Source organism: Tachysurus vachellii, chromosome 10 (assembly GCF_030014155.1).
Source record: "Tachysurus vachellii isolate PV-2020 chromosome 10, HZAU_Pvac_v1, whole genome shotgun sequence".
NCBI lineage: Eukaryota > Metazoa > Chordata > Actinopteri > Siluriformes > Bagridae > Tachysurus > Tachysurus vachellii.
Genome location: NC_083469.1, coordinates 19,261,596 through 19,276,495, shown reverse-complemented (window position 1 = coordinate 19,276,495; position 14,900 = coordinate 19,261,596). Strand labels below are relative to the sequence as shown.

General features: G+C 38.5%; 1 protein-coding gene across 2 annotated transcripts; it reads right to left on the bottom strand.

Annotated features, from left to right (window-relative positions):
• Positions 1-920: 920 nt before the first annotated feature.
• LOC132852737 (uncharacterized) lies at positions 921-14,420 on the bottom strand. Of its 2 annotated transcripts, XM_060880129.1 has the most exons (14): positions 14,286-14,420; positions 14,052-14,131; positions 12,211-12,329; positions 11,826-12,126; positions 11,545-11,737; positions 10,710-11,013; positions 9,696-9,999; positions 8,967-9,153; positions 8,058-8,256; positions 6,109-6,412; positions 5,596-5,772; positions 5,182-5,350; positions 5,012-5,081; positions 924-2,252 (listed from the first exon to the last, which is right to left on the bottom strand). In XM_060880129.1, exons 2-14 carry the CDS (start codon positions 14,123-14,125, stop codon positions 1,927-1,929), a joined length of 2,727 nt encoding a protein of 908 aa, XP_060736112.1. In that variant the 5' UTR covers positions 14,126-14,131; positions 14,286-14,420; the 3' UTR covers positions 924-1,926. The 2 variants fall into 2 exon arrangements, with proteins under 2 accessions (XP_060736113.1, XP_060736112.1); XM_060880130.1 differs by lacking the exons at positions 8,967-9,153; positions 9,696-9,999; positions 10,710-11,013; ... (3 more) ...; positions 14,052-14,131; positions 14,286-14,420 and having other exon boundaries at positions 921-2,252; positions 7,979-8,152.
• Positions 14,421-14,900: the final 480 nt, after the last annotated feature.

The window sequence follows — 14,900 nt, the reverse complement described above, 5'->3', positions numbered from 1 at the left end:
TGATACAGCTCCATAACCTGGACATTAACATCGCCACCTGGCGGCCAACTATGGAATTAGCGAGAAAGTTATCATCAGTCAATTCCTTATTATCAGTCCATAAATTTACTATTTAAATCGGAAACATTTGGAGACATTGCAAGCACAGTATCGCTCATACATCAGGTCAATATTATAAAGATTAACAGTTAAGACTGTGTGTGTGTGTGTGCGCGCGCGCAGGGCTCTCAAGTCTTGAAGACAGGCAAGCGTGACATCTCCAACCCCCAGTTTGTTGCCTTTTTGGACTCCTTTATCATTTGTAATGTTGCTCCCATTTAAAACAGTTCGGCTCAAGCCCAGCCATTTTTAGGGTCATGATTGAGGACAATGTCCCGTCCAGAGACAAGATGTTTCGTGTTGAGGTTTTGTTCAAACCGACCATCGAAAATACCCTCTCTAATGAATGTTTTTCTTTCATTGGTTGTTGCATTAAATCTTACATAGATGCTATTTTCTGATTGGCTATTGTGTAGCCTCTTTCTTTTGATTGGCTGATAAGTGTCAGGCTCGACAGAGAATGCGCTTGATTCCTGCGCGGTTCCATAGAGACAGCGGTGCGGACTGATACATTTTGGGCGCTGCGGCTTATTAAATATATGATAAATAGTCAAAAAGTTTTTCTGTGTGAGAAATACGATGTGTGTCGGGAGCACGTGACTGTCACTCTCAATGTGTGACACTTGACAGCCCTGGTGTGTGTGTGTGGGGCATACAGCCAGAATCCTAAATATGTGGACATGGACAATGTTATTTTTATTTCAGTTGTTTAATCAAGTTTAATTAAGTTAAAAGACAACATACTTTAATTCAAGACAATGCTTGGATTTTTAGGTTATATACATCAAAAATTCCAGAATTAAGGGTGCAAGAATTACAGCACTTTATTTTTTCATAAGCAGGTCGGGAGTGGATTTGCATCAGAATCAATCGCTGTGAGCAAAAGCCATCATTAGGCTGAAATATTAAAACAAACCCATCAGAGAGAGAAAGCTATCAGAGTAAAATCACCAGTCAACTATTGGGTACAGGAGCGTTGCCATCATTTAAAAAGTGGGGGGACGAAATGTCTATCTTAAACTTTCTTGTCTCTTTGAATTTTAAATCACTGCATTTATATACATTGCTCCATTAAAACCTCAACATGTGGTGAACACAACTCTCCACTAAAAAAGTGAGGGGGACGAATTTACTTTTTATAAAAAGTGAGGGGGACATGTCCCCCGCGTCCCCCGCGTAATCTACGCCCCTGATTGGGTACATAGAAAGGCTAAGTTACACAAAATAGGAGGATTAAATTAAAAAAACAAAGATCAACTTCTACCAGAATGATAGAAGAGAAAAGGAGAAATGGAGACCGGAAGGAACTGCCAAGGATACTAAGGATGTCACCTCAAAATATTGTGAGAGCTTACAGAACTGTATGGTTTCAGAGTATTTAAATCACAATTAATATTTTAGTGCGTCCAATTAATTTAGGTTTCTTTCTTTCTTAAAAAAGTGTATGGTGGACTATATATGAGTGCCATATTTACTACATCCTTTACCTGATTTGGATATAAATACCCTTAAACTAAAGGTAAATGTAAAGATGATTGTCTGTACTTTAATCCCATATTCATTATTTAATAACATTTTAATAATAAAATAATAATAATTTATAGAAAGTCACTGCTACATAAAAATGGTAAAAAATTGGAAAACTAACATACGTCAGAAAATTGCTTAAATCTGTCTGTCTATGTAAACAATTTATTTTCAGGTTAAGTAAACATCTCAAAATATACTGTACCTCAGTTAAACATTTCAAAATAACCAGTAGTAACAGATAAAACTCTACATTCTGTATGAACATGTTAAGAAAGCTTTTGAAATGTGAACTCTCGATTAAAACTCGAGTACATGAGTAAGAGGTGCATTGCTGTTAAGGTATAAAGTTTGCATGCTTCCATACACTCCATGCCTGACGACCACCTCAGCCTCGGTGCACTTCGCTGATGTAGCCAACTCATTCTCACACTGAGTGACAAATTGTTCATAGAAATGAAGGCCTTTCCAGCTTTCAATGGCATCATGGTGCTGCACACTGCTGCCTTTAACTACACCAGTCATGGTGTCTTGGGGAATGATCATCACATTCCCCGGAAGCTCCATGATGGATACATGCCTGTCCGTACTCACAGGAATGAACGCTGCATTGAGCAAGGTGTTTACTGTGAAGAAAACATTACATTAAACATTCTGGATGCCAGCTTATGACATAATTACACATTCCACATAACACAAAGTGGCAAGATTCAGTATGAACCATCAATACCATACACTAAAAGGTTGATAAACAATAACCTTTAAAAGTACACTCTGAATATGAACAAAATGAACACTGTTTAAAATAAGTAATATCTTCTTACCACCTTTGTACGACTAAACTCTTATTATTGCTTTAAAGCCATGAAAATAAAGTATGAAAATAATCTTCTTCTTGTAATTCCAGCTTTTCCCGTTAGGGTCTTGCCACAAAAATCAGCTGTTTCCACCTAACTCTTCCCTCAGCATCCTTTACTCTTGCACCAATTACCTTCATATCCTCTTTCAACACATCCATATATCTCCTCTTTTTTCTTCCTCTTGACCTTTTACCAGGCAGCTCCATCTCCAACATCCTTGTACCAATATAACCGTCTCCCTCCTCTGTACATGCCCAAACCATCTCAATCTATCCTCTCTGACCTCTCTGTCCCCAAAACAGCCAACCTGAGCTGTCCCTCTGATGTGATCTTTCTAAATCCTGTCCATCTCTGCTACCTCCATCTCTGTCTCATGTCTGTTCCTCACTGTTACAGTTGTTAACCCATACAGCATAGCTGGCCTTACTACTGTCCTGTACACCTTTCCTTTAATTCCTGCTGACACTTTTCTGTCACACAACATTCCTGACACAGTGTCATCCGCAAACATCAATGTCCACGGAGATTCCTATCTGCCAACCTGTCCATCAACATAGCAAAGGGGCTTAAAGCCCATCCTTGATGTACCCTCACATTCACCTTGAACTCCTCTGTTTGACCTACAGCACATCTCACTGCTATCATACTCCTTACATACATATCCTGTACTACTCTGACGTACTTCTCTGCCACTCCTGACATCCTCATACAGTACCATAGCTCCTCTCTCTGACACTGTCTCTAAATCCACAAAGACGCAGTGCATCTCCTTCTGGCCATCTCTGTACTTCTCCATTAACATTCTCAGAGCAAAAATTGCATCAGTAGTGCTCTTTCTGGGCATGAAGCCTCCACTTCCTTTCTTAGCCTAGCTTCTGCTACTCTTTCCCATAGCTTCATTGTGTGGCTCATCAACTTTATGTAGTTGCTACAATTCTGCACATCGCCCTTGTTCTTAAAGATCGGCACTAGAACACCTCTCCTCCATTCCTCAGGCATCTTCTCACTCTCTAAAATCCTGTTGAACATTCTAGATAAAAACTCCACTGCTGTCTCTCCTAGACACTTCCACACCTTCACAGGTATGTCATCTGGAACACCAGCCTTTCCTCTCTTGATTCGCCTCAGAGCCTTCCTTACCTCATCCTTTCAAATCTTTGCTATTTCCTGCTCTACGATATTCACCTCTTCCTCCTGTCTTTCCTTCTCATTATACTTATTCATCAGCTCCTCAAAATATTCCTTCCATCTTCTCTGCACTCTCTCCTTGCCTGTTAGCACCTTTCCATCACTATCTTTAATCATCCTTATCTGTTGCACATCATTCCCATCTCTATCTTTCTGTCTTGCTAATCTGTTCAAGTCTTTCTCACCTTCCATTGTGTCTAATCTGGCAAACAACTCATCTTTTGCTTTCTGTTTGGAAATTGACACGTCCCTCTTCACTCTGTGCTGCGATTCCTTGTAATACTGTCTATTTCCTTTAATCCTTTCTACATCCCAGTTCTTTTGAGCTAGCCTCTTCCTCTGAATGCTCTCCTGTGCTTCCTCGTTCCACCACCATGTTTCCTTATCTTCTTTCTCCTTCCAGATGACACACCGAGCACCTTCCTACCTGGCTCCCTGATCACTTCTGATGTTTCCCAGTCATCTGGAAGCTCAAAATAATACTTTTTTATTTTATTATACAAATAAATAGTCAGCATTTTACACAGTAATATTTACTAGAAGATATTTTTAATTAATAATATGATTTAATTACTTAATATTAACAATAAATTAATAATAACAATCTAATATTTGTATTATACTTACATAACATTTTATTATGTATTATATGATTATTAATATTTTAAAAGAGTTAATATTCATTAACATTAAGATAGAAATGCAGATTAATTATTTGTCAAATTTTAATAAAATAAAATATTATTGATATTTTCTAGAATGTTGATGAGCATTTGAACAACTATTCTTCATTTGTCAAGCCGTCTGTGCAGTTGACCTTTAATGATTATCTTTACATGCAAATGAGCAGATGCACACTAATATTTGCCATCCATCCATCCATCCATCCATCTAATGTCATGCTTATCCATCACAGGGTCATGGCAAATCTGGAGTCTATCCCAGGGTACTCGGGGCACAAGGTGGGGGAACATCATGGACAGAGTGCCAATCACACAGGGTAGAATCTCTCACACACACACATCTATTCACAGACTATAGACATTTCAGAGATACCAGTCAGTCTATAACGCATGTCTTTGGACTGGGGAGGAAACCCTCAAATCACAGGGAGAACAAACCCCATACACATGACAGGGAGGTAGGAATCGAACCCCAAATCCCAGAGTTTCAACCACTAACCACTAAACCACTATGTCCCCCCTTAATAAAACCAGCATTTCTTAAACTTTTGGATTGACAAATGAGGGCCAATGATTTTGCATAAAAAATGCACCAAGCCATTTTTAATGTGGTGTATTATTAAGTAATACTGTCATTAATGTCACTATACTTACCCATTTTAGGAATGATTTTCTCAGTAGCACCTTTATAAAAGCATACGTAGATGACAATTCCATCACGAATCTGTAATGAGGAGATCAGCCCATTATCACCCATTTTAACATGTACAAGTGTATGTAAAACATAATGTGAAAAGCTGTTAAAGCAAATAAAAATAAAATACCTCGACCCATTCAGAGTCTGCATCAGATGTCTGAGGCTTAACCTGTAGTAAGGCATGAGTACACTGTTGAACCACAGTCCTGGCACTCATGCTGTTCTTTCTCTGCTCAAGTGCTGAACCCTCAAGCAGCTGATAAGAACTAATGGCACCGCTGAGTATTCCACTGAAACTAAGAGAGTGAAGCAGATCAATTTCAGGGGTTTTCAGCCAGAAACACGTCCAATCAAAAGACACCTTGATGTTCTGGTCATTATGCGTCTGAATGCATTTAAAATTTTCAACCAAATGATAAAATAGTCTTAGAATTTTAAGGTCTTAGAATGTTACGGTGTCAAAACGTTATGAACTTCCAATGTTATGGTCTTAGAATATAATGGTCTTAGAATGTTATGGAATGTTATGCAGAATGTTTACCTTGTTACAGAGTCAGTTAATCCAAGGATTGTTTCATCAGCAGCAGAGGTGCTGTGAGGTTGAGTTGGAGTAAGGATCTCAGGCGTGGTGATGATTAGACACTGCGGAATAGCCAACTCCGTGATTGACAGCTGTAGGTCTTTTTCAGTTGTCAGAACACCATTTATCAGTGCTTGACTAAATCAAAGAGAGGAAATGCAACAGAGCAATAATGTCAGACAGAAATTTCGTGCATGCAATTTTAACAGCATCATGACCTAATAAAAAGCCATAAGAGTAACACTACTGATACTGCAATAATAATAATAATAATAATAATAATAATAATAATAATAATAATATAATTAAGTACAGGATTTTGTGAAGTTTTGTGATTTGTGAAATTTGTTTTAATTGTGAAAAGAATTTCAGTGTTTTTTTGTGGAAAACTTATTATAACATACTTATAGGATTTTGATTTTGTGTTTATTTCTGCGATCAAAAAAAAATCATTCAACATATTATGTTGGCTACCTGTTTGTATCCAGAATTTTCTCTAAAGGCTCTGGATGTACAGTAGAGACACTGGAATCTACGCCATGTTCTTTGTCAGAGCTGGAACACGGGAGGCAGCGCTGAATCCACAGAGCAACATCTGCCCTCATGGAGCCCCAGAAGAAGTGCTGAGAGATGAGCTTCAAACACTTCTCTAGTTCTAGATGGTTCATGTCATTGTGATAGATGGTGAGAGTTGAGTGCACCTCCTCTCTGCTCCTCACCACCCTGCGCCTCCCGTGTTTCTGAGTGCCTCTGCCTGACAAATAGAACAGGAAGCCATCTGAAACAGACAGAAGTGATCTATTAGCACTACAGTAACCTTCCAGAACAAGAAAAGAAAAGGGTCCTCTTAAGACCAGTGCCTACATTTGACATGATTTGTATTACATATCAACATTATTAACATATGACTTTCTATACTGTAACGTTTGTACATTCTGGACCTTTACTACATGTAACATAATTGTACATCATGCTACTACATGTAACGTGTAAACATATTGCATATACATTCTATTACCTCTTTTATTTATTATCTTTATTGCAATTTTCTTTTAATTTAGGTGCTTAAATTAGTTTATTTATATACACAGTCTAGGAGGAGTGTCTAGGAGAAGCGATTTCATTTCACTATATCAAGTTGCATAATGTATATAACTGTGTACACAAAAAAAAACTAAAATCTTGCATGCGTCAGGTCGATCCTTACTGTTGGATACAGATATGGATAATAACCTGTCTAGTGGATATAGCATGTAAATAAGCTAGGAAAATTTAAGCTTGCTTTAATGGATTATTTTAGACTCATCCAAGATAAAAAAATGTTTCCAATGATTATATGGCGATACATGATTTAATCATTTAAGATTGGTTTTTGCAATTGTTTATTTTTTTCTATTTTTCTCTTATTTCAGATTAAAGCAAGATGGTACTGCAAATGTCCTTTGCATGTATGTCTCAGTACACTCACTCATCTCACTCATCTTCTACCGCTTATCCGAACTACCTCGGGTCACGGGGAGTCTGTGCCTATCTCAGGCGTCATCGGGCATCAAGGCAGGATACACCCTGGACGGAGTGCCAACCCATCACAGGGCACACACATACACACTCTCATTCACTCACGCAATCACACACTACGGACAATTATCCAGAGATACCAATCAACCTACCATGCATGTCTTTGGACTGGGGGAGGAAACCAGAGTACCCGGAGGAAACCCCCGAGGCACGGGGAGAACATGCAAACTCCACACACACAAGGTGGAGGCGGGCATCGAACCCCTAACCCTGGAGGTGTGAGGCGAACGTGCTAATCACTAAGCCACCGTGCCCCCTGTCTCAGTATAAGAGTTGTTTTTTTATAGTATTTTAAGACTTTTCAAGCTATGTTTAGACTATGGAGTGCCCAGGCTGTCTATCGTTGATTAAATACAGTGTTTTGATCATCCACAAAGATTTACAACAAAGGCAATGCAATAGAATATGAACTTTTAGTGAGTTATATTACAAACTCCTTGGTTGATTCATTTTAATCAAAATGACTTTTACTTTATCTAGAAAACATGTAAGTGCCCATTTCTAGCAAATAATGTGTGAATAGAAGTAATAATTTATCTATCATGTATTTAACATGTTCTGGTAATGGAGGATTATTATATATAATATAATATTCCTTTTTATAGCTCTTAATTAAACGGCATATATTATTACATACAGTACAGTATATGAATTTTTCTTCTTTATCAAGAAATGCTTTATCAGACAAAGTAATCATAATTATAACGTTTTAGATTTATGTTAGGATTTGACATTTGGATAAGAAATATTTAGAGCTTAGTCTCACTTTTTTCCCTCCAAATGTCAGTTTGTTGACTAAACATCAAGAAAACAGCTTATTCTGATCAGAGCTATCGAGTCGTCACCATGGATGGCGAATCTTGAGCAGAGTCTCCTGAAGGTGTTTTTCTCCACAGAGGTGAGTCCAGGTGGATAGCCTTTCCCTTTTAGATATTTCTCAACTGCATCATACTTTGAGAAAAAAGCATGCTGGGTACTTGAGCCGTCTGTCACCTCTGAAGAACCGCCTCCTTCAGTCATACCTTGTGAAAAATCTTCCTTATCCTGTGAAGAAACAACTGTGTACTCAATCAACTCATAAATGATATAATGGAGAGTAAAGCAACGTTCACACATGCAATGATTGTATCGCTGCAAGTCTCTAGACATTGTACTATGAAGTCGTTGGTAGTCGTTCCTTGTACTGGTTGCCATAGTAATAATGTTTATTAGTGGGTGGAGCAACCTGCATTCTAAATCAGCTTTCTTGCTGCTAAAATGAATCATTCCAGAGGAAGATTTTGTCTTTGCATCTAAAATTCAAAAGCACCGTGTGCCACGAATAACGTGCGCTCTTCTGTCTTTACTCCGATCACTGCACGACTTCATCTCATATTTCCATAAAGTTCACTTTTATTCAACAAAGTTTGCTGTTGCTCATGTCACCGGAAGTCACCTGCTCTAATTGAAAATGAATGATTTCTGGTCCCTTTGTCACTGCGTGTCACTGTAAGTGTCAACGTATCAGACGGCTACACAACAGCTGAACGTTACATGAAATGGATATGGATTTGAAAGACAAATTTTTGGGATGGTGTCTAATTCATGTATGGCGTAATAGAAGCATTTAAGTTCTTTTCGATTTCTAATCGGACGTCCAAGAGCGTGAACAGTGTCACAATCTGAAACTATACTTTGTTCAGTTAGATTTCTCATATCGTCCAGTTAAGAGTTAGAAGTATATCATGTAAATCAGACTTAGTAGCGTAAACTACCTGTGAGGTACAGAGGAGCAGGGTGGGAACTGCATAAGGTTTGAGACAAACCAAGCCTTCTGAGTGCTCAAAGCAGTCCTCTGTGAAGTGAGTAGAACACACGACAGACCTGGGCCGGGGCCGCCAGTTCATCCTGCGCAGGCTTCTGATCCACTGGTTAAGACGCTCAGGATTATCGAACGGAAATCTGTAGAAATACAGCACAGGATAAAAAGTTATGTGATAAGGAAGAACAATAACAAGCAGTTCCTAATGGTTTCAGCTGAAGCCTCTGAGATGTTGTGCATATCCCTTTGTTTATTTGCTTGAAGAAGTTTTCAGTACAGTGGTTGATAGAGTGGAGATCTATATGTGTTTACATGCTTTTCTGATGAATAGACTTTTTACCCAAAAACTCCCTGAGATAATACGAGGAAGAAAACCTGAGAGGAACCAGCATCAAAAGGGAGCCCATAATCATCTGGTGCGAATATACTTACTGCACATAACAACACCACAATGACTGTAAAATAAAAATAATAAAAATGTTGTGTTGCGTTGTGCTCTCCACGCACATATGTGATAGTGTAAGATGACGTAAGATAGAATGAAGAGAGTTTGAAACCAGACCAACCCCTAAGAGGCACTGAAGAGACAATCAAACTCAGATTCGCAGCACAGCAAACATACCCAGTGTGAAACATCTAAATATATAATATAACATTTTGCGAAGCCAGAGCTGTTGCTCACCGGTGAAACGTCAGACCCAGAGTCCTCTCCAAAGGCCCATTGTAGTTATTGCAGCTGTAAACAGAACACCTGTATTTTTGTGTCGATTCGTCCATCTTCATGCAAAATTGGCAGTTTCCAATCCACTCCTCTATGTCTCTGGTCATTGTGCCCCAGTAATAAAGCTCTGATATGGAGCTCAAACATCTGCTCATACCAAAGTGTCCTCGTTTGTCATGGTGCTCCTTTAGCACCTCAACCACCTCCTCTCTGTTTCGGAGAACTTTCCTGCGCTTGGAACCATGCAGATAGTACAGGATTCCGTCTTAAAATAAAGAACAGTAAAGAAAAGAATCAATTATTTTGAGTAACTATATCGGAATCAGATAACTTGGAATAATTCGAATAATTTACTAGGGTTGCGTGTAAATATAAATGTATTTCAAATCCAAGATACTTTTCCACTTCATTAAGCCCGTAGAAGCTCATTGTTTAGACTGAGAAAATGATATTTTAAATATTTCCAGTGGGGAAAAAAATACTCATTCTGATTCTGTTTCATATCTTATGCACACATGCAACGTTCGACAGCAAATGAAGCGAATGAAACTTTCCGCCTTCACCATCAGCCTGAGCTCGGCTGAGAAAAAAGTGCCCCCAATTTTATTTATAAGGGTAGCATGAGAAACCAGAAAGCACAGTTTTTAAATTTTTCTTTTATTTATGTAAGGAAAAGCTTTTGCAACATTTACTACCTATCACATATATGCAAATGTAATTGCCCGATAAACTTAATAACCGGTTGTGCCAACAACTGCAACTCAACACTTATAATAACTGATGATGAGGCTTTAAGGTGGTATTTCATTTTTCACACAATGCCAGTTGGTGTCCGATCACGTATTTTATTCAATAAATAGAACAAGCACTTGAAATAATGAGCCAAATCATTCTTGAACGTGGCTCAGCCATTGTAGCCCTTTAGCTACCGTAACACTTCCACCTTTTAAAGGTTATGCACACGTGAGCGCTCACCTTGAAGACAAAAGCGTTTGGCACATCTCCTGACCATGTACCTAGTGCAGTAGGGTGTACTGCTGTACACTCCCGTACGCAGGTACTTCTCCAATGCATCATATCTTCTGAAATAAGGCTCAGACTTGGAGCTCAGAAGGCTTACTTTGCTCTTCACTTCACTTCCCCTCGTGCTGCGCTGCATGGAGGAATCTCTGGAATAAGGATGCTCCACATGGACAGTGTCCTCGTCTACAGACTGATCTACAAACTTTGCTTCATCTCCAGATTCCATGTGGAGAGCATCCAAGTATTCACTGTTGTCCTGTTTCAATAGAAAAACAAAAAAAAAACACAATTTCTCTGAACACAGGTGTTTAATATAATCGCCTCATATGTAAATAATCAAGATAATTATGCTGGAATTAACGCTACACGTCTCATCAGTCACCAGACACTTGTTCACATCACATCCCCAACGATCTCCCACTTTTTACCTCTAATAAACAGCCTTAAATTCGGATTTCTGCATATTCCATTGAATATTGAATATTTCAATTTGTATACTTTTGGTATACATCAAGCTTTTCTTGCCTTGTGTGCCTTAGCCTCATTCACAGTCTTTGTTTTTTCTTGTATCTACAGTTTATAGCTTGTACAGTAGTTTTTCCACAGGACTTTCCCCGTAGTTTTTACACTTCATAAGTTAAATAATCTACAACTGCATCCACCACCTCTACTAATCCTGGGTTGTGGTGGCTCAGTGGTTAAGGATAGAGACTTTTGTAACTTTTGTAAATCTCTCTACATAACGGCGTCTGCCAAATGCTGTAAATTTACCAAATGTGTTATTTACCTTCTGTGGAGTTACAAAAAATTCAATCGTGGGCACAGCATCAGGTTTAAGGTAGACAACCTCTCTGCTTCGATCAAAACAGTCCTTTGTGAAGTGTCTGGAGCAGATAGCTGACCTGCTGTGGAGAGACCAGCGGTCTCTTTGACAGAACTTAATCCAGTGGCTGAGTCTCTCAACATCGCTGAAAGGGAACCTATTAACAAACCAGAAGATTTCTTTTTCCTAAATCCAGGAAATATTCAAGTGCTAATATCCAACTCCAAACTCTATGCAGCACATACCGGTGAAACGTGATGCCTCGTTCATTATCAGCCAGCACGGAGCTTTCACACCCTGGGACGATGCACTGAAAGCATGCCACCGGGTTGGAAGGATGTGAGCAATCTTTACAATTGTCTATCCAGTCTCCGATGTCTTTGGTTATCGAGCGCCAGTAATACAGTTCCGACACGGCTTTCAGACACCGGGATCTTCCTGCGTGCTTTGAGTTGTTGTGATGCTCCAACAGAACGGCTCTCACGTCCTCTTCGCTGCGGAGCACCTTACGCTGACGCTTGCCGTCTATATACCAGAGAGCACCATCTAAATAAAAACAAACAAACAAAAAGTTCTCTCAAAGCAATGATATCTGATAAAGATGTGGTCTGTAAATTCTGGATTGCTCACCTCTCCAATGAAACTTCTTGCTACATCTCCTAATTACACCTTTAGAAGCTTTATCATGTTTGCTGTATGTCCCAAATCGAAGATACTTCTCCACATCATCAAACCGCTGGAAGCTCATCCTTTAGACAAGAAAAAAGATATTTAAACCATTCCCAATGCATATAAATCTGCCATTTTCTGTGTTAGGATGCAAAGATCCTTGATGAAACTAGGGTGCATTAGAAAAGCTTTTTTTTTTTGTCTAAATATAAATCTGAGTAAATATTTCGCACATTCACACATTTCGAGTGGGGAAAAAAGGGTGCAGCTATAATGTAACCCTTAGGCCAAAAAAACATCATTTGCACCTATTTTAGTGGTCTTATATGTTCATCATTAATGGTTAATGGCTCATGTGAAAACACACTCTGAATACTGTATGTATTTAACCTATTAGGGGCAATATATAAATATATATAATTATATATATTTCTTGAAAAGCTCACAAAAAAAAAAACCTCACACAAGTGAATGAAAACGCTGCCTTACTTTTTTCAAACCCTTTTATTAAGGAACTGTATAATCGACTTTTATTATATGATTATAAAGTAATAAACAATATTTTTTGTAACCTGCTAAAACACATCTGTGCTCTCTGATAGTCTCGGACACATAACGGACTTCATTGGGATTAGTCTTAAATCTTCATCTGTCTCTAAATGTTATTTACCGGTTTTCTTCTTGTTTTTTTTCTGTTGTACTTTTTGTAACACTTTGTGGAAGTTACACGTGTAGATGTGATAATCAAATGTCCGAATATTTAGCCATGTCAAAAACTTAGGTGTCAAAAAAAAGTCCAAGCAGAATACAGAGGTCTTGTTAATAGTAGATATTTTATTAAGCTGTACCAAATTGTTAACTTTAATTATTAGTGAGTTAATGTTGGCTTTTGAAGCGATTACATACGACATCTATGAGCTCACTGAAGTAATGCAGAGTAAATAATCTTAAGAATGATGTTTCCAGTAGTGATGGAGTCACTCAGTCAGTTGTCAGTCAGCTGTATGGTCTGGTCTCTATCAGCAATCAGGTCTGCGCTGAACTCATTAGTTCCTCAGGAGCTCTCGGCTGCACTGTTATAAACTGTTGTAGAAATGACATTATTTACATTTACACTATTTACTGTAGAGTGTCACCCAAATGAGGATGAGGTTCCTTTCTGAGTCTGTGTTCCTCTCAAGGTTTCTTCCTCATATCCTCTCAGGGAGTTTTTCCTTGCTCATTAGGGATCGGGATAAACATATAGTATCACACTCACTCACATCTTCTACCGCTTATCCAAACTACCTCGGGTCACGGGGAGCCTGTGCCTATCTCAGGCGTCATCGGGCATCAAGGCAGGATACACCCTGGACGGAGGGCACACACACACTCTCATTCACTCACGCAATCATACACTACGGACAATTTTCCAGAGATGCCAATCAACCTACCATGCATGTCTTTGGACCGGGGGAGGAAACCGGAGTACCCGGAGGAAACCCCCGAGGCACGGGGAGAACATGCAAACTCCACACACACAAGGTGGAGGCGGGAATCGAACCCCCAACCTGGAGGTGTGAGGCGAACCTGCTAACCACTAAGCCACCGTGCCCCCTCATATAGTATAATTTTTTTTATTCATTAATTTTAAACTTTAATTGTATATATTCATTTATTTCTTTTTATCCTTATTTCTTCTTTCTCTCTCTTCTGTTTCCACACTTCTGTAAAGCTGCTTTGAGACAATGGGGAATTGTTAAAAGTGCTATAGAAATAAATTAAATTGAATGGAATGGAATGGAGATGAACCACACACTCACTTTAACCTACTGCTGTAAGATTTAGCATCACTGTCTTCAGCACACGCGCCTCTTCCACCAGCAGCAGTGAGCATCGAGTCCTGTTTATAAAAGTAAACACATTGACAGGAGCCACTTCTTAAGGGACCACGAAATTTTACACAACATCACCTGGGCCGAAAAAAAGCTTCCCAAATGCCTCATATTTAAACATTTACATACTTTCAAAAGACATTTCATATCAGTGACAATTACCTGATGATTATATCTGATGTTTATCAAGCTAGAATAGGTAGTAAAACAGAAAAGTACTCATGCAGTATCCTAAAGTGTGCAGCAATAAATATCGACGGCGGAATTTTCCGGAGCATGAATCCTCAGACGTAACTTCCGGTTAATGTGCGTCAAAATAAGAGACATTATTTTCAGAGCCCATTCTTTCGACTAAAATGCATTAGGTTTAAGTGTTTTATTTAAAAGGGAATTTGTTTTTCCTTTAGCATTAAGTAGTCTGGTAACTGACACATGATTAATTAAATATCCATAAACATAAACAGCATAAATATAAACAAATACCTGAGCTTAAATCGCTTAAATATTTGTAGCACAACTGCTTCTATGGTTCTGCTCAGAAATTGCAAATACAGCAATTTTTATTTTTTGCTTATCCAAACCTTTTATTAGAGAAGCGTATAATCAATGTTTATAATATGATTATAAAGTAATATACGATACGATTTAGATGACAAATCAGCCTGTCGTGTAGCAGAGACATGACGTATTTAATACTTAAATTTCACTTCAAAGGCTTCTGTTAATGTTCATGTGAAAAATCAGAATGGGGAAAAATTGATCTTGGTGACTAACTGT

Excerpts from the sequence above, each read along its gene's own strand:
- LOC132852737 (XM_060880129.1), bottom strand. The coding sequence starts at position 14,125 with ATGCTCACTGCTGCTGGTGGAAGAGGCGCGTGTGCTGAAGACAGTGAT. Across the intron at positions 12,127-12,210 it reads CAAGAAGTTTCATTGGAGAG|ATGGTGCTCTCTGGTATATA; the intron begins GTGAGCAATCCA and ends GTTTTTATTTAG. Across the intron at positions 5,082-5,181 it reads CAGACTCTGAATGGGTCGAG|ATTCGTGATGGAATTGTCAT; the intron begins GTATTTTATTTT and ends TCCTCATTACAG.